Below are 23,675 nucleotides of genomic sequence, written 5' to 3' on the forward strand. Positions count from 1 at the left end.
TTACTGTCCTAAATAGTGATGACAGACACAAAAATAAAAAAAAAATAAAAAAAAAAACACATCATTGTAAAATCAATATATTCATTGCTTCGCTCAGAATCTAAAATGTAAGTCAAATTTAAAATTTTTTACTTTCAGTATTGAAAAATAAAAATACATTTTTTTTTTACACGCGTAGCGCAAATAGATATAAATTATATGTGTATAAAAAAAAAATTTTAAATGATGATAAGATCAAAAGTTTTTCCAAAAGTCAGTTCTTTCTGTTACACTGTATATCCTCTCTCTCTAAGCGCTGTCCATTAGTTCATACTGTTCATAGGTCCATGGCCCATGCCATGATGTAGAGAAGATCATCGTGGTCTATGCTTGTTATAATAGGTCAATGGGTCATATTATGCCGGGTGCCCAGGTTGGCCACTATTTTTTGAGTTTTTTTATTATCTATGGTTGTGTATAATGTAAGACTGTGGTTGTGGCAAAAAATATTTTGTGTTTGATAAATCGTATTTTGATTTTTTGTAACATCACTGTTCAGTATAAGTGAAAAAGTGATAAGAACATTTTAAATATAAACAATTTTATCTATAAAAATATTTTTTTTATGATTGATAGTCTATATATTTATGTGTAGACTCTACTTACTGCATGTTAGTTGATAGTTAGTTCAGACAGTCCAGTACTTACTACAATTAATAAAAAGTTTTTTGATTTATGTATTTGTTTAAATTAACTGTGGGTATGAACTTTAAAAATGAATAAGATATTAAACTACAGTTATTTGTAATCGTAGGATATTGTAGTTATCCAATTGGCAATTACCTATAATACATTGCTGTGTTTTTCATCATGGAAATTTGTAAGTATTCAAATACTTAAATTCTCTATTTTTTAATAATCAAGGTTAAATATTTATTTCATGCCTTTTTTTATTATTTTTATCTAAGAACTTGTAGTTAATAAGATCAGTATGGAATCCATTTCAACATCAGTTCCACCAGATATTCCAAACTCCGATGACAGTAACTATAAATATATAGATGGTGTATGTTTTTACACAGATCCAAGTACTAAGAAAGAGTATACTTGGAATAAGGAAAAAGGCACTTGGGCTGAAAAAGGCTTTGAAAACTATGAATATGATGAAATTTGTAAAACATACAAATATACCGATAAACAAACAAGTATTTATGTCCTATTTACATTAAGCAATAAATAGAGTTTACCAAATGGCAAATACTGTTTTCTAGCTTGCACACTTATAATTGTTGTTGCTATAAATAACAATACCTAAATGACAATTTGTTATTGTTAATTCCAAAAAAAAAAATTGATCCAGTAAACTACATTTATACCAATACTTTCATTATTATTTTTCAATTTTATGGGCAAAACAATTAAATGTATATTTGTAATTTAATATTAATATTTTAGATATTTCATACTTGTGGGATCTAAAGTCTAATAAATGGGAAGTACAAAAAAAGGAATCCATAAGTTTGGTAGAAGACAAAGATTTTGATGATAATAATGATGGAGAAGAATTCGATGATGATGATGAAAAAGGAAGAACTCAGCGTACAGTTAAGCGGCAAGATATGAGTAAAGGAAAGTATGGACATGATGGTATTACTCAAACATATACTGATCCAGCCGATGGAACAGTTTATATTTGGGATAGAGAGAAAAACGCATGGTTTCCTAAGGTAAATTATTATGATACTTTCTTACTACATTCTGTATTCTGATGAGCTACAATTTGCTAAATTCAGTAACAAGCGTACATTTTACTGGTGTATACATTGAAAATGTAAAGAATACAGACTTGTGGAAAGTTCTTAAGTTCCACAACATTCTGACTCCTGAATATCTATATGTGCTTTTCAATAAAACTTTATAATACAACTCCTAGCTAAGACTCACATTTTTATTGATATTTATATAATTATAATAATTAAAAATGCAGATCAATAGGAATAATTGGAACTTTATTTATAATAAATAAAAATAATAATTATCTTTTAATAACTAAAATATTATAATATATGATATTATATGGTTCACTTTATTTTAGTCTAAAAGTAAAAAAAAAGTGGGTAGGTGGATGTCCCTCTACTGTACAGTAGGTTACAAGTGGGTCACTGTATAATGGATGATATTAAATTTGAATTCAATAATATAATATCATTGTATACAAAATGGATTCTGAGCGGTGACGGGTTAATTCCCTCCACATTTAAACATAAAATAACAATAAAAAAAACTGTGTTTTTATATTTTTGAGATTTTTGGTTACAGAATAATCTACTTATGTGAAACCTTGTTGTTAGTTTTCAATCTTTAGCTATAAAAGTTGAACATTTTATAAATTTTTAACCACAAAATAATTATTAAATTTTAAATTTGATATTGTCAAAATTCGAAGTTTAAATGCTTATTAAAAAAAATTGTGCCTATGTATTTTTAATATTTTCCTACTGCTATTGTACCAATATATCAGGAACCTTGTAGAAAAAAAATAACTAAAAATTGAAATTTAAAATTATACGTAGACAGCTCAAAATGAGTAAACATTTTTTCAAAATTTTATTTTGTATAGAAAATGAAAAAATAAACATTCAGTGAAATTTTTCATGTATTTACAGTTATTTTAATTACAACAAAATAAGAATATCACTACACGAGAAATCAAGTGAATATGCAATGTTGTAAAAATATGAAACTCAATTGATCGTAAAAATGTAATTTGACTTTAATGAAGACATTTTTTTTTTGATAAAGGTTGACAAACTTGTGAGAAATCTTGTATTATATTTTCAAACCTTAGATTTAAAAAGGAAAGTTTTTATAAATTTCTAGGTCAAAAATCAAAATAATTTGCACATTTTTGTTGTTTTTACGTATTTTGCATAAAAATTCCCGGTTTTCCTTAATTTTTTATTTGTGTTTCTCGGCGTTTTCAACAATTACTGGGAATTTTAAATTTTGTCCTCACCAATGTACCAACAATATTCACTTTCTCACCAAACAAGATACTGAAATTGAAAATCAAAGCATTATTTCAATTACATGTAAATACACACACAAAAAACACATTATTGAAAAACCAATATATTCATCGCTCCGCTCAAAATCTAAAATCCAAACCATATTATACAAACTAAAGAATTTGCAATATTGATTCTACGCAATAAAGAAATCTATAGAAATGGTGTTTATCACTATTTGATATTTGTTAATGATTAATAAATAGATAACATATAATATAAGATAACAATTTTTTTTAAATATTTAGTTGTTTACTCTAGAAATCTTAAAAGTGTTTCACTTTACGTCTTTAGTCTTTATCAACGCACTTTCAAAGTTTAAATAACTTTTAACTTGAAAATTATAATTTTCTAATTTTCATATAAATTATAATTAAGGTTTAAAATTTAAATATTTAGAATAATTAATTTTAACTTATAAGTGCATTCCTGTATTGTACGTTACTATTATAACTTATACCTAACCTAACTTATAAGTTATAAGAATGTATATATAAAAATAAAACGAAAAACAAAATTATTAAAAACGTTATTTGGAAGTAATATAAAAAAAACATTTATCAAAAACGTAATAATCTAAATCGTTTAAAAATGTTATACAAAAACAATATTTTTTAAATTATTAAACAAAAACGAAAAAAAGGAAAAATCACCCCCTAAAATGTACAAATTGAACAGATCTTATAAAATATTTGTTTTCTAAAAAAATGGGTTGTAAAACCAATAAATTCATTGATCTGCTTAGAATCTAAAATAAAATATTTTTGATCACTATATTATATAGGGACCAGTCCAATGTGTGATCTACCAATAAATGGCTGGTCTAATGCTACTGATTGCTTCTTATAATCATACTGCAAAAGTATTTTTTAAATCTGATAAAAAATCATCAAATATTTGTGTTTGTATCGGGTGGCATGACCGCCACCATTCTTCTTTAAGTTGGCGATCTAATAGTGGAGATGCACCATTGACTTTTATATTGTACTTGGACTTGACTAACTTCCACAATGACTCTATTGTTTGAGTATGAGCTCCAGTATTTGGATCCACAAAATTTTCAGAATGATTTACAGTTTGATGAATAAATCCATGGTCCTTTAGAGAACTATATGCTTGCCACTGATCGCTGTGAATCGTTGTACCAATTTCTACCTCTCTTTCTATTATTGGTAAGAGCGTTTGTCGATCCCTCTTTTCCACAATGAAAAATCGTCGTTCAGTTTTATTGTCATTATTACAACACAAACCAAATACCCACGGTCCCTGTATTCTTTTTTCCATAATTTTGTTGGATATTTTCTACCGGAGTTTCATTTTCATAATTTGAAGTTTCGTCGCTATCTTCATGTGGTCGTGGGTCGTAATCACCACGTTGTAAGCGACCGCGATTATATTTTTGTTTCCCCTGAAAGAGGGATTCATCTATCTGTACAATGTAACCAGGACCTCCCATTTTTGGTCTTTTTGAAAACTGATCAACAACGACATCACGACACAGATTGTACCAGTCAATTACAGTGGATTTACTTCTACCTGTCCATAAAACTGCATTATGTACTGGTATCATATGTACCCAATACCAGACGAGTTCTATTATTTCTGTTAGAGCTAAATTACTATGACATTTACCATTGAGGTCTGTATAAGTAAAAAATGGATTTCCTGCGCGAATTGACTGATATGTTTGGCATTGTTTTTTCGTACACCTCATAGTAACAATTTTTTTTAAAGTACCGTCCGAATTTCTTTTTTTACTGGACCTTGTTTCACGTAATTGTCCACCACATTCGGTGCCATCAATATTCTTTTTTGAGCAAACCAAACGATTGTTACTTAAAAGGTTTTTACTTTTTAAATATTCAACGCATTTAAATTCATCAACAATTATATTTCTGTATAAATATCCCATAGTTGTAGTAGAATTCATTTTAAATCGGTACAAAACTAAATTAACTAAATTAAAAAATATTATAGACACTCATGAAAAAATTCACCAACAAACGAAATGACACGAGTCACGAACAAATGCTAAATGATAACTGAATGTTTTAATTATATTTTAAAAATACAATACGGTCACAAAATCCATATCTTATTGATAATAAATTATATAGATTAAGTTGTAAAATCCATATTGTATCTATAGTAGGCACTGTAGTGTAAAATATAGGTATCTGTTATCGGTAGATCACACGTTCTACCTACAACACTTTATCGTAGATAGCCATTTATCGGTAGATCACACGTTGGACCGGTCCCATTATATATTATGCATTATTATAGTCTTGTGAATAATTGTGTATATTTCTATTTATAAACATTGTGTTTGATTTTATTTAATATTGTGGTAGATTGATGATGATTTTATGGCCCATTACCAACTTAGCTATGGATTTAATTCAACTGATAGTTCTACTGTAAGTGTAAATACTACAAACACATTAAAAACAAATACTATTGGAGCTCAAAGTAAAGAAAATCAATCTGAATCTACCTTGAATGCTCCAGATGTAGTGCTTGAACCTGAAAAAAGGAAACTCCCACAACCTTCTGAACCAAGTAAACAAAAATAAATATACTTACAATTTGAGGTAAACAATTTATTTAATAATTTTTTTAACTTATTTATAGATTGGTTTGAGATCGATGAAGAGCATAACACCAAAGTATATGTCTCAAATTTACCACTAGATATAACCGAACAGGAATTTATTGATTTAATGCAAAAATGTGGATTGATCATGAAAGATATTGACAGTGGTCAAATGAAAATTAAGCTTTACACTGAGAGAGGCACAGACATTCTTAAAGGAGACGCTCTATGCACATATATAAAGGTATTAAAAGTATTTATTATAATAATATTACTAAATACTAATACAATGATTGAAATTTTGATCATTAATATATTTTAATAAACTCAATAATTTCTTATAAATAAATTAGACAATTTTATTTATTTCATTTTGAAATTTATATCACTTTTATGATTGATCTAAAATGTATTACTGTTCAATTGGATTTTATTGAATATTGCTATTTTTATTAAAAATTTTAAGTTTTGGTTAAAATGTAGTTTATTTAGCGAACATTTTAATTACATACTTATGTCTTGTTCTTGTCTATTTAATATTAAACCTATAGAAATGTATTTGAATGTACTGTGCAAATAATATGTACTTTGAAGATTTCATATTATTATGCTATACTTTATTTTACTAGGTTACAATTTTGTACTATACATTTTAAGGTTACATTTGTGGTTATTTTCTCATTCTTGAAAAACATACCCTGTAATTTGTATATTATACTAGTACCATAGTAAAATATCTGTACTTTCAATACACTACTTGAAGAATTTTTACATCCCAAGATATTTTGTCGGAATTGTAGGTATAATAATATATTAATTTTGTATTTACCCTTGTTTATTAATAATACTTTAAGTCAACCAAGTTTGTGAATAGTATTATTTCGGGCTAGTGAATTTTTTGTCCAACCATAAAAAAGAAATGTTTAGTAACCTTGCAAAAACTGAAATGACAACTATTCACACACATTCTGTTCTAAACTGGTCGTTTACATAAAGTTTTTATTGTAGTAAGTATATAATTTTAGAATATGTTAGATAATAGTTGAATACCTTAAAAGTTATAAATAGGAACATCTTTGATATTATTAAAATCATTTATTTAATATGTATCTCGTATAATGCATTTAAAATTTTATATTTTTTTTACGAATAGGTATTTAGTTAATATTTCTAAACTGTATTATTCATACACTCTGGTTGAGGTTTTGTTTCACATATAAAGTTTTTTTTTTGTAAGCAGCTTTGTGCATTCCATTTGTAGTCAATATTTGGATCTAGTGATATACACTGCCATTGATCATTTCGGTTATTATCAAAATGTTGTATAGTTTCAAATCTGTTGTATCGAATTTTACGTCCTGACGTTGCCCATTTCCATTGGTCTTGACTCCAATCATAAATGCCTCCTATCCATCTTTCTTTTGTTTCTAAATAATAAAAATAAACCGATATAAAATGTTTAGATTAATTAGAATTATATTATTTGGATTTAAATTTAAAATGATGTTCAAGTTCAACTAATATTTATTTTCATCTATTACACTATTTAAGTGTTTAACTTTAATTTAGTAATTTGTATATTAATATATATCTAATATCTATAATAGAAACAACCAACAAATACTAACTATATAACTACTAACTACATAGTAAATAGCAGTGGCGTGGCGAACTTCATTAACTTATGAGGCACAATAATTTATATTAGTAATTTATTATAAATACCTATATAAATAATTACGTATTTATAGACTTTTTCATCTTAGACATCATAGACGATGGTTTTCTAGCTTAAAATTACGTGTTTTTTGAACATACAAATCTATAAAACTAATTTTAATTTCTAATTTACATTTTTTTTGTTTTTTTTCTAGTTTTTTTTAACTTTTAAAAGAACCCCCATATTATGTTGTCTCCGTCTTATTAACGCATAATATACCTACCAAAATGTACGTTCAGCAGTTCCAATTGTGTATTGTTAGCTTAATAGTTAGTGTATATCACGGACTAATATATAAGATATCTTAGTTTGTGGTGTGAATATTGACCTATTATCAAGTCTTAAATGTAAGAACATTATCTGTGTTCTCTCGTAGGTCTTTTACGATATTTTAATTTTTACTGAATTATGAATATTTTTAAATATTAATATTTTACATTACTCATAACTCGCTTTAAAAATAAAAATATCGTATAAAACCAACGAGAGAACACAGATAATGTTCTTATATTTAAGTTTGATAATAGGTCAATTCACTCTAATATTTAAGCTAACAACACAAAATTGGAAATACTGGACATACATTTAGATATATTATGAGTTAACGGGAAAAAAACGCGGATACATACGACGTTCTCTTAGGGTTATTTTTTGAAACTTTTTTAAGCATTTTTTACTTATTTTAACAATTGAGAAAAAATTAAGAGTTAATTATTTGTCGTTATTATATTTTTATATTTTCCACAAATCGAAAAAAAAACCATTTTATTACGTCAACTTTATTACGTATGTTTATTAATTGTAATTTTTATTTTTAAAATCAATAAATAATTTTATTGACTAATAGTTCTATGGGCGTTATTTAATTATTTAGGTCATTAACATATAAACATTTTTAGGTCATTTTTAGTGTTATGTCATATAATAAATGCATTTTTTTAGAGCATTTTTATAGATTTTTTAGTGCATCAACATTCAACTTCCGGGCTCTAATAATAAGTTATAACTAGCGATGGGCACTATATAAAATTATTTATTGATTTTAATCCTAAATGTTATATTATTAAAATTAAATTTGGTTCATTATATAATTAATTATTACAATTATGTCCCCAAAAATATTAATTATGCTTATTGTGTGTTATCAACAAAGTTAATCCGTATAATAAGGTAACTATAGTTCAGCGCGTCTATGCACTGTAGTACTATACAATATTGTTTTATGATAATAAGTTAATCTACACCAGCGTTTCCCAAACTATTCCTCCGCCAGACTCCTAGAGTAAAAATTAGTAAAAATTATTGCGGACCCCGTAATAAAAATAACCTACTTAAAAATAATAAATAATAATTCGCTGACTATAGTTTGGGAAACGCTGGTCTACTCTACGTTTTTACGTTAAATATTACGTGCCTACCTGCCCAAACATAATTTATTTTATGCAATATTTCTGAATGTTATCCAAATATAAATTTTCCGTACATGAGAATACTAAAATGCAAAATATACACAAATTTATTAAAAATTACTTAAATATGCACTTTTTCTAAAATACGACGAAAGACGAAATATGCAAAAATTGCAAATTCAAACTTAGTATTAATTTCGCCATTTCATAAAACAAATGTATAGATTACCTAGAATAATCTACGACTTAACAAAAAAAAAAGCTAATGCAAGAAGTCCGAATCCTTCTTATTATGAATTATGATACATCCACATTATAAAATATTTATCTAATATATAAGCATATTAATATGCTTAAATTAATTTATTTTATTTTAATAGCCAGTCTTTCTCAATAATTTCATTCCTTGACAACTGACACTATATATTACAATAACCAATAAATAACCTGTGAAATTTCAAATTTAACTAAGATGTAAAGTAACTTAGATAAAAATAACTTGTGAAAAACTTAGATTCATGGAAAATTAGGTTAAACTGTTAAAGTATAGCTATATAGTGTGGCAGTGTCTTAATCCAGGAGCTAGGGAGTGCTCATACCTACTTTGGAGTGACGCTTATAAAAAAATAAATATAGATTATTAATAGGATTTTTGACTTTTATATATCAGGTGATCCATTTAAAGTTTCTACACTCGCATTATTACCAATAATTTTAACTTATTTGAAAATATTATTTAAGTATAGCGGAACCTCGATAAATCAAAATTCAAGAGAATTTCATTTTTTTCGACTTGCTAAGGTTAGGTTAGGTTAGATTATACTCTATTCAGGATAAAAATGCCTAAATTCGTAAATGAATACTGATAATTGAGCCGCTGGTCACTGGTAGTTATCTTAGGTATAAGGTTAGTTAATACTATAATATAATATTATATACTAGCTTGTATTCGTTCATACTATACATAATATTAGCAAAGAATAAAGATAATTCCCGACGACTCAGTATTCTGTAATCGTACGCGAATTTTGGCATTCTTATCCTGAATAGAGTATAGGCAAGGGAACGGCATTTATCGACTCATCGAGGTTTCCCTGTACCTATTTTTTTGTCATTTTAAAACAACATTTCTAAAAATAATATATTTTTTTTACTATTTTTATCGTTATCATTTTTTAAGTTTAGTATATTTTTAATTTCATATTCCGAAGAAAAATATAATTTGGAGTATTTCAATCTATAAAAATAAAATTTTGGACAAGTATGGTTCATTAGTTACAAGTTATAACTTTAAACGCCTAAAAGTTATGACTTATAAATTAATTGCCCTAAATATAATCTTTATAAATTGAAATACTAAGAATAATATTCTTCATAGAAATATGAAAATATTATTTATAAACATAAATTTAATTTGGTATTGAGCCTTGATATTTTGTTATGCATTCATGTCATTAAAAAAAAAATTTATGACTAATATAATATGTTGCAGTGACTGTCTTAGTTAACTGTATTAATATATTCCTTATAAACTATAAAGTAATGCTTCTTCTTCTTCGTTTTTATTAGTTAAAAAAATACAATTATATGAGGATAGTTTTTGAGTATTTAATAATTGCAAAAAAAAAACAATAATAATTCTTGTTCATTTAAGTTATTTAGGCAGTCATTATACTAACAAATAATACAATTTTATAAATAAATGTATATTATTGTGTATAGAGCAGGGTTTGTAAACGTTATAATAACGTTATATTTGACAATAAAACGATTGGAATTTGTAAACGTAATTATAACAGAAAGCGATAATCAAAAATAATTAAATACTGCAAAACAAAATACAACGATTAACAAAATATATTATTTATCATTAGAACAAAAAATATCGCAAAACGTAATTTATAGAATTTCATTGAACGAAAAATAACGCAAAACGAAATAATTTAAAATCCATTTATATAAAAGTGGTTTAGTGTAGAAATATTTATTTTATGCATACTATCATTACTATCATTGATTATATTATATTCCGTATCCGGGTCATTACCTAACCGCATTAGTTATTATTAATAAATGTAATAGGTATTAACGTTAACACTATTCTAAATAACGATAAACGCAAAACTTGGATAACGTTTTAATTCTGAATAACGATAAACGCTAAATTTTTTTTCAAATGCAAGCCTTGGTATAGAATACAGACCACTTTTTTGACATAGTGATTAGGTCATAGGTAATAATGTACTATATATAAACTTATGGTTTATGAAGATTACTTACCTATTTATTTTTAGTATTCAAAACTTGAAATATCTTTATAAATTATTTTATTTGTATTACCTACACTCTACAGTAATAACTTTTCAACAAATTGAGAAAATTACCATTTTTTCTATACTTCAAAAATTTTCGAATATTATGATCATCCACTTGTTTGGCTAGCACAACGAGTTTACTTCCTTTTGCCAAATATTTGCATTCAAAAAAAGCGTCTTGCCATGTTGCTGTTTCTTTACTCAAATGATAACAGTTACTTCCAAATTTTGAAAATCCGTTTTGACAATTGTACATTAATTTTGATTCACACGTATAAAACGCAACTGTAAATTAAAAATTAAATTTATTCAAGCTATGGCAAATATGTAAATATTTTTCATGTTATTTGAACATACCAATTAATATTAAATAAAGATAAACACTTTTTAACTCAGCTAATATTTTAAAATTCATTTTTAGTTAGAAAAAAAAAACGTTCAGAAACTTTGATCTTTACTAGATCACTTACACTTCAATACTAAAATGTTTTTATAGACTCCCCAGTATTACGATTTTTATTCATTATTCAACCTTCGGGCGAGTTTTGTTCATCCAGCCAATTATAAAACATCGCGCTATGAATTCCAGAAAAAAAATTAATACTCATATAAACTAGTTAGGTTTTGGTATAGGTACTTAAGTACTTTATAATTTTGATGTTTATTTTATATTATTATTTATTAATTAGGTTCCTTTACATGTCTTATTTGTATATTTTATTTTATTATATTAGGAATCTCTATTTTTCTAAGATATGTATTATGTATACTTGATACTTCTTATATTTTCAAAATTTTAATTTTTCTTTTAAAATAATTAAATGTAAATAAGTATTTATATGAAAATCTGAAGCAGGTATCTTGGTCTTTTAATTTATTGTCTGACTAATTTTAACGTCTGTATAATTTACGCATTTTTTCTTAAATAAAACAAAGGTAAGACAAATTTTAATTTTATAGGTATTGATTTTTATAACTTAATTAATCACAGACATTACATATTAAATATATACATAAAAAAATAATGGTTAACGATTTCAGTATAGGTATTACTTTTTATGCTCTAATAACTATAGGTATTTATCAATTTTAATAACGTGACATTGAAAATAGTTGTTCTAATTTTTTAAGCTATAATCATTATTTCATCGATACTTATTTTCAATATCATCGAATTTATAATATAAAAAAAAATATGTTCAACATATTATTATATCAACAGAGCAGAGCATGCTCCACTTAACTAACAATTATTTTTTATATTTAAGTTGACGAAATAATATGTTTTTAATTTTTCTTAGTCAGAATCGTATTGAAACATAAGTTAAATCGATTGTACTGGCTACCTATTTTATAACATACCTATGTAGTTCGTAAATATATTTTTATTATGCCGTTGATTTTTCATAAATATAGGTATTAACTATATGTAATAATATTAAATATTTGATATTTACCAATTATCGATGATAGTTGCTATGATTCTCAGACATTTCCCCCCCTAGACACTCCTCAAAAAAAAACCAATATAATTTGCAAGTTAACGCCCTTCCTGAAATAATTATTACCATCAAAAATTATTCATTGTTAAACTGTTTTAATCTAAATTACCACTCCTCGAAAGCTTTTGTGTCTATTGTTATTTCCTACCTTGGTATTTAATGTAAAAATTATAATTACGTATGCGCAAATAGCGGAATTTATGATACCTACTTATAAACTCTATGGGGTGCAAACATTAAAAACCTAAAAAAGCGATATTGAATATTGATAGTTACGTAAAAAACAAATCAATTTACTTGCCATACATTTATAGAGGTGCTTTAGAGAACCTTTACATTAATAGTATACGCCTAATATAAATGACTATAATATTATTATTGTTGTTTATTAAACGCCGAAACGGCAATTTTACATATTATTACAAATAGGTATGGTATAAGCACAGTAAGGTAGAATACATAAATAATTAATTAGATACATAAATAATTTAGATAAAAGTATAAATATTTCAGAGTATACATGTTATAATATAGATAAATAGTATAATTATAAAGGTAGAAGTATAATTAGTGGCCTAAGGATTATTGGTTGTTCGCAGTTCTGAGCATGCGGTGTAGAGTGTAGTTGTGCCCATACGAGGTCTTGTGGGTTGGGACATAAAATTGTGATTGGTTTCTGGAAGAATGAGAAGGAACTCTGAATGGTATGGCTGCAAGGAGATCAGGAACGTCCAAAGAACCACTTAGAATTGAATTTAGAAAGTCTAAGTCTGCTTTTGCACGGCGAGAGGTAAGAGTTGGGATGTTCAAAACTTGCCTTATGTTGGAATAATCATGATTTTCGTGATAAATGTTCATTTTGAAGGCAATAAAGTTAAGAAATTTATTTTGGACGCGTTAAAGTCGTATTGTATAATATACAATATACGTAAATATAATTATAAAATTAATGATTTATTAATTATATTATAATATAATATACTTATCAGTTGGTATATTATAGTATAATTCGTTGAAAATTTCAAATTTTTTCAAATGTTTTTTTGTCCGTAAGCAGTTGGGTAGGTTGTGTAGTTACATGCAAGTATAGAACAGACTGGACTATGAGTTGGACAATATTCCTTGTCTCGTGTCGTTACCTTCGGAATGCTGAAGCTGGATGGATGTACAATGTCTGATGTGTCAATAGGTACTCCATTTCTATACGGGGTGGTCCATTTAACTTAAGACACTCAATATTTTAGAAAACAAATATTTACGTAATTTAAAGTCGTCGCAATATAATATTTTTTATCTTTACGTCTTTTAAGTTTTTTACTCTTTTGAATCACAATTTACATTTTTATTTTGTTCTCCTTAGTAGAATACTATTCGGAGTATTCCGATCTATAAAAATCAAATTTTGGACAAGAAGTAATTAAAAAAAATAGTATTTAAAATTTTGATGAGCGGGGTAGTGGACCCGTTATTCCACGTTTATCGGTAAATTCTATACATCAAATTACTTCAAAGAATATTATGGTTTGGAAAAAGAAATTAAAAAAATAATAACAATAAAAATCGTAAAAATATATATTTTTAAAGAATGTTGTTTTTTAACAACTTAAATTATGTTTAAATAACGTAAATAGATTTTGAAATAATGAGTGTCTCACTTGGTATATAGATGGAGTTTGGCCATATATATATGTTTGTTGGTGCTCTACTGCTCTGGAAAATCATATGTTATTGCGCCTCCGACCAACAAAACAAAAATTCGATGACATTTTCAATTTTGTTTCTAAAAATAATTTTGAATTAGTCAATTCGTCGTATTTGTTGACGATTTTTAGTTTTATTTTTTCTTTCTCCTTTCCAATTCACGAACCCGAATGGTTTTTTGAAGCCATTTTTTTGTTAGTCGACCGCAGGTATGCCAGTTGAAAAATGTATTAATAACAATATAAAAAAAATAGTTTTTATGATTACAATAATTAATATTATAGTTATTATTACTATTGCAGCAATTTAAAAATCTTGGAAAGCATTATTACTACATAGCATTATAGCAATACCCCAATACAAATTACAATGTACCTATATGTATTATACATATTACGTAGGTATGTATATTATACTACATATATTAGTTAAACATGCAATTATTATGGGTGTGTGAGTGACAAGTGTGTTTAAATAAATATATATTATTATATTTCATATTCGTATAGGTATGGTAGACATATACATCATAGTCGTGAGTATACAGTGAATCATGGGATAAAAAATATCGGTACACATTTTAGATTCTAAGCGGAGCAATGATAATGTATTGATTTTACAATGATATGTGTGGTTTTTTTTATCATCGCCTTTTAGGACAGAAAAAATGCTTAGATATTCTACAATAATATCGTTTCTGATAGAAAGGTGAATGTAGTTGATACTTTGGGCCTTGGGGTCAAAAGTAAAAATTTCTCAGTAGTTTTCATAAGCGCCGCAAAAACAAAAAAAAATTTCAGGAAAACAAGAATTTTTACAAAAAATCTGTTTTTGAAAAAAATCGATTTTGGTTTTTGGTGTAAATCTAAAACAAATAACGGTAGATACATGAAATTTTCAATGAATGTTTATATTTGCATTTTCTATACACGATCGATTTTGAAAAGGGTTTACGGACCTTTTCAGTTTCTTTTTTTTTTAGATTTTTTTTCTATAAATGTAAATTAAATTTTATTCGTTGGTTCAAAAAGCTTGAAAATGTAATATATAGGCTCCTAATATATTGTTACAATGACAGTTGAAAAATATTAAAAATACATAGTCACCTTTTTTTTTATAAGCGTTTAAAGTTTGAACTTTGAATTTTGACAAAATACGTGAAAGTCACGAAAATGTGCAAATTATTTTGAGTTAAAAATTAATAAAAATTTTATTTTTAAATCTATGATAAGAAAATTTAATTCAAGATTCCTCATAAGTTTATCTTTATCAAAAAAAAAAATGTCTACCTGAAAGTCAAAATACATTAATTGTATGAACTTTCTCATTTAGCGATTTTCTTATTTTGCTGTAGTTCAAAAACGAATAACTATAGATACTTGAAATTTACACCATATGTTTATTTTATCAATTCCAACACTTAAAAAAATATTCAAAATATTTTTACTGTTAATGGACATTTTCAATTTTTTTAGTTTTTTTTCCATAAATGTCAATAAAATTTTATTTTCTGGGTCAAAAAGCGTGACAATTTAATACAAGGCTCCTTATATATTGTTAAAATATCACTATAGCAGTTGAAAAATATTAAAAATACATAGGCACACATTTTTTTTTATAAGCATTGAACGTTTGAATTTTGAAAAAATTTATCAAATTTAAAATTTAAAAATGATTTTTTAGTTAAAAATTTATAAAATGTTCAAATTTTATAGCTAAGGATTGTTAGTTTAAAACAAGATTCCACGTAAATAGGTAAATAAATTATTTTATTCATAATAGTATCATCAAATATACTTAGTAATATACTAATATATCATAGGCTGACTGTCTTCGCGCAGATTCGTTACTTTTAACCTACTGTACAGCAGAGCGACACCCACTTGCCTGCCTTTTTTACATTTAAATTTAAATTTTAAACTTCACACATAAATACACATGAGTTTTAGAAGTAATGAGTAGATAGACAATTGTATTCATTTAGTACTATACTACTATTTACTATTTAGTTCTAAAATGTGGACCCCTAGCCCAAGGCCTTTATTATTACTATTTATTAATTTATTACTATTAATTGTTATGCATTTTAAATTGTGAATCGATTGTGTAGCGTTTTGCGCTTGCATGAATGTAAGAATCTTAAATCGGTAACAGCCAACAGGTAAACTTAGTACATATCATTGATTATATAAAATCAAATATTAACCTACCTATGTTATGTCAGGATAAACTATCATATTATATATAGGTAGGTACCTAAACTAATTATATTATAATCCAGTGGCGTTCTATTTTTGTCGTGAGGGGAAACTCGTATTGTACTTTCCATAATCTTGTATCTGAGCCTTTGTCGCTACTCCTAAAACGGCAGCATTTTAATTCTTAAGTATTTACTTACCTAATTTGAACTTTAAATGTCTTACATTTTTCCAGTTAAAGCTTAATCCAAGAATAAGTATCTATATCTGTCTGAAATATACTGAAATTTCGCCATTGCAGTTGCCAGTCGTATTCTGTATAGAATGACAAGGTCAATTTTTTTCTTTATTTTATTTAGGGCCTCGTACGTCTCAGGCCTACAATTATTTCTATCAATCATCCGTCAATATATTCAAGTTATGAGGTTATTAATTGTTTTGTACAAGTTCTAGTGTTAATCATAATTCATATATTATTATTTTTATGATGCCATCGTATATGAACGAAATACCTAACTAATAACTTATTACTCATTGCGTTTATACATGATGGCAATCATTAACGTCCACTATTAACAGAAAATAACATGACAAATTCATTAAGTCGACCTTAAGCTTTTAAATTTCAATGACGCCATTTATAACTTATGGCTTTATAGGAGGAAAACATGTTGCTCAACAGCTTAACTATTAAATAACAGCGGTTTTTATCATTATGATCATGATTTTTTATTGTTATTCGTTATTCATTTTCAGATAGAATCAGTAGATCTAGCATTAAAGTTGTTGGATGGTTACATATTTCGAGATAAAGAGATCAGTGTGGAAAAGGCAAAATTTACAATGCGTGGAGAAAAATATGACCCATCATTAAAACCAAAAAAGAAAAAGCGAAAAGATAAAGAAAAGATAAAAAAAATTCAAGAAAAGTACCTAATGTTTTCCATCTTACTATGATAAAATATAATTTATGTATATTGAATATTAGTTCTTACAATCCATTTATTTGTTTTCTTTAAGGTTATTCGATTGGAGGCCTGATAAAATTATTGGTGGAAGAGGAAAACATGAAAATGTTGTGATCGTCAAAAATTTATTTGAAAAAGAAACATTTGACAACGATGTATCATTACTTTTAGAATACCAAAGAGATCTCAGGGAAGAGTGTTCAAAATGTGGTATAGTGAAAAAAGTAGTTGTGTATGATGTAAGTGTATTCTATAATATTATTATGAATTGTCAGTTTTCTTTTTTATTTAAACTGCTATGATTAGGTACCTATGTTAAATATTTACCTGAGTGTTCTGATGTGAAATATTAGATTATTAACCTAATCTATTAATCATAGTTCTATCAAAACTTAAATTATACCCGTCATACATGATACGTGTTATATTTAATCAAATAAGAAAGATAGACATAATGATATCTAGATTCTATAGAAATTATAAAATAAATTAACTTTTTTATTTCATTTCTGACAACTGATCACTCATACATAGATACTAGGGTTTGATGGCTAACATAAATATTGATATTTTAGCAAATTATTTTTAGATGCACTTGTCGGCCATCAGGTATCTAGAGTCAAATAAATAATAAGACAATATTTTGAGGCAAAGGTATTAAAATATTTGTGGTTTCTAGCCAGTATCGGCCTCCATTGTTTTTCAGCCTTAAATTAATTTTTATTTGGTTGGCGTGTTCCTGGTCTGCTCCAGGAGTATTTATCAAAATATTTAACCGTACATAATATTTAGGCGCAATTTTTCTTACAAAGCCTAAGCCGTTTATTATTGTTTTTAGCTCTTTCCCTATTTCCAGCAGTGCCTGATGAGATGTTTTCAAACTTTTTGTTTATAAATATAATTCTTAACTATATGCTGTTCATTTTTTAAGAGACATCCAGAGGGTGTTGCTCAAATTAATTTCAAGGAACCTGATGCAGCTGATGCTTGTGTGCTACTGTTAAATAATCGGTGGTTTGGACAAAGAAAGATTACTGCTGAAACATGGGATGGGAAAACTAAATACAAGTGTGTATAATAAATTTAAATAATTTAAATAAATTAATTTTTAATTATACTTTATATTCGTGTATTTTTTACTTTAAGAGTCATTGAAACACCTGAAGAAACTGAAGAGCGCTTAAAGAAATGGGAAACATATTTAATAGCCACTGGTAGTACTGAAAAGAATGATGCTCATGAATCTGATAGTGACTCAGTAAAAACAAAAAGTGGAGGTGAAAGTGATGATGAAATGTCATCAAATAATCAAACTACAAATAATGAAAATAAAGGTAATTTTAGATACTATTTATTTTTTTATATGATAACAAGTATATGAGATAGTATTATAAAGTATAAAATAAAATAAAACATAATATATTATAATAATTATTTAATTTACAGATAAGTCAGAGTCAAATTAGTCTTCTCCAGCAGGTATGGCGTCTTCTAACCGTTTGTTGAACTTAATTCGCAATTCAGTGGCCAAATCGCCTTTAAGTTGATCTTGCACAAACCAACAAGACACATCCATTTGTACCTAAACACAACAACCAATTATAATACTTATTGTGTTTTGTATGTACAAAAATTATTTGAACATTAATTAGTATTGTCAAAATATAAATTGTATTTATGCTCAACACAATAAAGCGCTAGAAAATAATATTAATAACATATTTTCATACAGTTTAATGATATAAAGAAAAATTGTTTTGTATAATTATATAATTCTGATGTAGAATAATATTTTGTACCAAGTTCTAAATAGCTTCTAAGTAGTATTTTACTCAATTGTGAAATTATTTTCATGACATTAGTCTTATTATTTATACAACATTTCTTCAACTGTCATAAATAATAAGTATATTTAAATTTATTTTTTTTCTTATACTAGTTTAGTAACTTCCAGTTTAATTTTTTCACATGAAAATCAAAACATTAAAAATCAGCTACCAAGTATCTAACCTATTATTATTTTTTATTGTACCACATAGGTCTATTTTAAATATTATATCATAAATACCATTTCACACGATCCTCTTAAGGCTCCACAAAGAATATTGCTATATTTAAGATTTTGATAGTTATCTGGTAGTTCCACAAATTCTGTTAGTGGATTAGTGTCAAATGTTAAGGAAAACTCATCTCCAGCAGCACTCCAATTAGTTAAAGCCGGAGTTATACCCAAATACATTTTAAATGCATACTAAAATAAAAAGATTATGATAAATTATGAATACTTCAAAGTTCAAAGTCTAATAATTAGGATATAAAACGTTTCAAAATATAGGTAATAGGGATACATAATTCTAACCTGAATTTTATCTGCGGTTTCTCTTAAGTCATAACATCTTCCAGCATTAGTACGTGCTAAAAAATCTTCAACCATACGGACACCAATATTATAACCCATTCGATCTAACTGTTTGTTTACATCCTCAACATTTTCATAGTCTTTCATTAATTGAGATACTATGGCTCCATAAGTTAAAGTAAATAACTCAGAATTCTGAAAAAAATTTGTTAAATATTTAATATTTTTAAAATACAAACATACATATTTATCATTTTGTGGGACAATAATGTATTTATAAACATACAAACAAGTACAGTGTCCCTGATATACAAAGAAGTATACTGTATTAGTATTAATATTGATTATAGAATAGATTCTTGTCTATTCTAAAATCAATGGTATTAAGTATAAATAAATATACAATAATGTGTCTAAGATTTTTATACTATTAGTTAAGTTTTCTGTAAAACATTTAATTTACCTATGTGTACAAAATTAAAAAAAAATCTTAAATATTTCTAAATCTTGAAAATGTACAATAAGATGGTACCTAAAATTGGTTAACTATCCTATCAATATTATAGACTTCATAAAAATGTAAAAAAAACTTAATAAAATAAGTTAAAAATATATTTTATTAAGTACCTAGGTTAATACATATAAAAAAAAACTGGAAAAGTCACTTGGCTGTATAGTAGATAAATGGTGTCGATTAAACCTTGTTATTGAATAGGTAGGCCTAGGGCTGGCAGTATTTCAAATTTTGAACCCGGTACCTATCGTATGTGTTTATGACCGGTTGTACGGTATTTTTGGTAATTATTGAAAATACTGTACCTCAGTAATTACCGAAAATATTGTATGATTTGTACCTCGGCAAATTTATTAGTGTTTCAAAATTTCCAATCTAGGATAGGGCTATTAATTATTATATTATGTCATTAAAATTATATAAAAATAATGAATAATAAATGTAGGTGGTAAAAATGGTAATTACCGATTCACGGTATACCGGTATTCTAAATTCTAAGATACTGAAAATACCGGCAGCCCTAGATAGGCCACTGTAATGGATGTGTTATGAAAATCAATGTCAGCCAATTTATATTTCTAATGATATTTTATTTTCATTTCCCTATATTATTTAGATTTTTTTTCTTTTAGTAATATTATGAGTTTGATCAAATTTTTGTCTAAAACAAAATGTATATTATTTGATATTTATTTATTTATTAGAATTAAACGAGCGAGCCCAGTTACAATATACATGTGAACAAAAATGAAAACATTTTACATATATACATATATAGTATTTATTACAATTTATTTGAACTTCAATCGCTCATTAGATTATTTTGTGTTATTTTTTTTCAGTAAAAACTTATAATATTTGTAGTATATTTTAAAACATTACATAGATATTTGTTCTTCTGTTTGCATTATAAAAATAGCTGAAAATGTAAATAATTCTAGACTTATAGAATTAATAAGTATTTCCCATACGATGCCACCTAGTACCTACTACCTACTGAGCACCCATTACAAGGCTATGGATAAAATAAGCAAGACAAGCAATTGTCACACTCAAAACACTGGTATATGAGTACCTACCATAATAGACTCAAAGAAAACAGCTGTTTAGGTTAGTTTAGTTTAGGGAAATCACTTTTCTCCGAAACAAATCATACAAAACATTACTCATGATATAATTATTGTTTAGCATTACCTATACTTGTAGAACTATAGTTAATATTCAATGATCTAGAATTATATGTAATATAAATATATTTTTTTAGTTATAAAATAGTTGAAATAATAAAATGTAAATTTTTAACATAAAAGGAAGTTTTTATGGATATTAAACAGCAACGTGCAGTAAAAAATAAATTATATAGGTCAGTAGTCCTGGTTGTGGATAAAATATATATCAGTAAACATACATATTTCAAGTAAAACAATTAAGAAATAAAATTGTTTTGACTGCAAATATGTAATATGTATACTGAGGATGAGTTGAATTCCTTTCACTTTTGTTCCCATATTATGAGATGGTCGATACTTGAATAATACAATTTTTAACGTCATTAGCTAACGATAAGATAAGTAATAATGTTACTTGAGCTGTAATTTAATATAAGTTATAATAATATAACTAACATCAAATTTTAAAACGAAAATAATTTAGTATCACAAGAAACAATTAATAAGTACTTACAACTTTCTTAACGTCTAATCTTGTGTTCTGTCTGGACATGGTCACAGTGGATAATTGTGGACAGATAATTACACTAAAGTTCAATGCGAAAAGATTCAATAACGCAGAACAGAAAATTGTATATTTCCACGAATGTTTAACATCAGACAATTTTCTATCGGCTTCTGATATAATCAGTATTAACTATTAATCACTTTATAGATTATGATAATCTGACCGACGATACAAAGATAATAGATGATAATAGCACAGAATAGATTAAATTAATAGTATCCATGGCTAAATATATAGGTATGATCGCATTGAGACGCATTTTCGTTATGGGCTGCGCACGTACAATTATTGCATGTTTTAGAATGGAAAAGAATCTCAGCTGGCAGTGATTTTTGGATTAATTTAGCCAAGAAATTAATAATTTGTATGGTTTTGTTGGCAAATAAATCGAAGTGATAATATTCACTGCCAGTGGCGGCCATGACACCTGCGTATCACAAAGTTGCGATCGTACCACAGAATATAACAATACCTATGTGATCATACCTATATATTTAGCCATGGAATAATAAATTGCTCATATAGAGCAAATATTAGAATGTTTTTATTCTTCTCTAAATATATATAGCAAGAAGTGGTATCCTAGAATTGTATTCCTCAAAATGTATGTTAAATCGCTTCAAAGTCTGTATAAAGACATGCGCATCAAACCATGATTTATTTGATTTTTAATATCAAACCTGGGCAAGTTAGTCATTATTTTCAACTAGTTGAAGTTAAGTTACTTTAATAAAAAAACTAACTACCTAAGTTAGTTTCTGAAACTGTCCAATAACTAACTTAGGTAGTTAGAAGTTGGTTTTTTTTGATAGATTAAAAAACCTTTTTGTTGAAATGCAAATAAAAAGTTATCTAACTATTCTAACTTAAATTATTGATTAAAACTGAAAATTTGAATTAAACACCTAGTAATTTGATCAAAATGTTCTAATTAGGTAAGTAATAATTTCAATTACTTGGAAACTAATATTGGTATATCACTTATCAGTTATTAGAACATAAAGGGTGAAATAAAATAAAAAAGGTGGGTAAGTGAATGTTGCTCTGCTGTACAGTAGGTTACAAGTGGGTCACTGTAATGGATGGTGTTAAATTTGAATTCAACAATATAATATCATTGTATAAGAAAAACGATTCTGAGCGAAAACGGTCAGTCAGCCTATGATATTACCAAGTATATTTGATGATATTATTGTGAATAAAGTAATTTATATATAACCTATTTATGTGGAACCTTGTTTTAAATTGTCAATCCTAAGCTATAAAATTTGAACATTTTATACATTTTTAACTACAAAATAATTATTAAATTTTAAATTTGATACATTTTGTCAAAATTTGAACTTTAAATCCTTATAAAAAATAATTGTGCCTATGTATTTTTAATTTATTTCAACTGCTATTGTAAAAATATATCAGGAGCCTAGCATTAAATATTCACGCTTTTTTACCCAACAAATAAAATTTTATTGATATTTATAGGAAAAAAAACAAAAAAAATTGAAAACTGACAATGTTCATGAGCAGCTCAAAAAAAGTAAAAATATTTTTAAAATGTTATGGTGTATAGCAAATGAAAATATCAACATTCAGTAAAATTTTCATTTAT

General features: G+C 26.3%; 3 protein-coding genes across 3 annotated transcripts; 1 reads left to right on the forward strand and 2 right to left on the reverse strand.

Annotated features, from left to right (window-relative positions):
- Window positions 1-614: 614 nt before the first annotated feature.
- On the forward strand, window positions 615-19,460 carry LOC132942950 (HIV Tat-specific factor 1 homolog). Its single transcript, XM_061011672.1, has 10 exons — window positions 615-859; window positions 948-1,184; window positions 1,435-1,706; window positions 5,402-5,609; window positions 5,682-5,887; window positions 17,245-17,417; window positions 17,509-17,695; window positions 18,388-18,524; window positions 18,603-18,790; window positions 18,903-19,460. Exons 2-10 carry the CDS (start codon window positions 971-973, stop codon window positions 18,920-18,922), a joined length of 1,605 nt encoding a protein of 534 aa, XP_060867655.1. The 5' UTR covers window positions 615-859; window positions 948-970; the 3' UTR covers window positions 18,923-19,460.
- On the reverse strand, window positions 6,161-11,646 carry LOC132943201 (snaclec coagulation factor IX/factor X-binding protein subunit B-like). Its single transcript, XM_061012075.1, has 3 exons — window positions 11,445-11,646; window positions 11,157-11,372; window positions 6,161-7,070 (listed from the first exon to the last, which is right to left on the reverse strand). The coding sequence occupies exons 1-3, from the start codon at window positions 11,500-11,502 to the stop codon at window positions 6,814-6,816; spliced, it is 531 nt and encodes a 176-aa protein (XP_060868058.1). The 5' UTR covers window positions 11,503-11,646; the 3' UTR covers window positions 6,161-6,813.
- On the reverse strand, window positions 18,792-22,363 carry LOC132942951 (trafficking protein particle complex subunit 3). Its single transcript, XM_061011673.1, has 4 exons — window positions 22,013-22,363; window positions 19,816-20,010; window positions 19,525-19,707; window positions 18,792-19,038 (listed from the first exon to the last, which is right to left on the reverse strand). Exons 1-4 carry the CDS (start codon window positions 22,049-22,051, stop codon window positions 18,919-18,921), a joined length of 537 nt encoding a protein of 178 aa, XP_060867656.1. The 5' UTR covers window positions 22,052-22,363; the 3' UTR covers window positions 18,792-18,918.
- Window positions 22,364-23,675: the final 1,312 nt, after the last annotated feature.

The sequence above is a fragment of the Metopolophium dirhodum genome, chromosome 4 (genome assembly GCF_019925205.1).
Source record: "Metopolophium dirhodum isolate CAU chromosome 4, ASM1992520v1, whole genome shotgun sequence".
In the NCBI taxonomy this organism is placed as follows: domain Eukaryota; kingdom Metazoa; phylum Arthropoda; class Insecta; order Hemiptera; family Aphididae; genus Metopolophium; species Metopolophium dirhodum.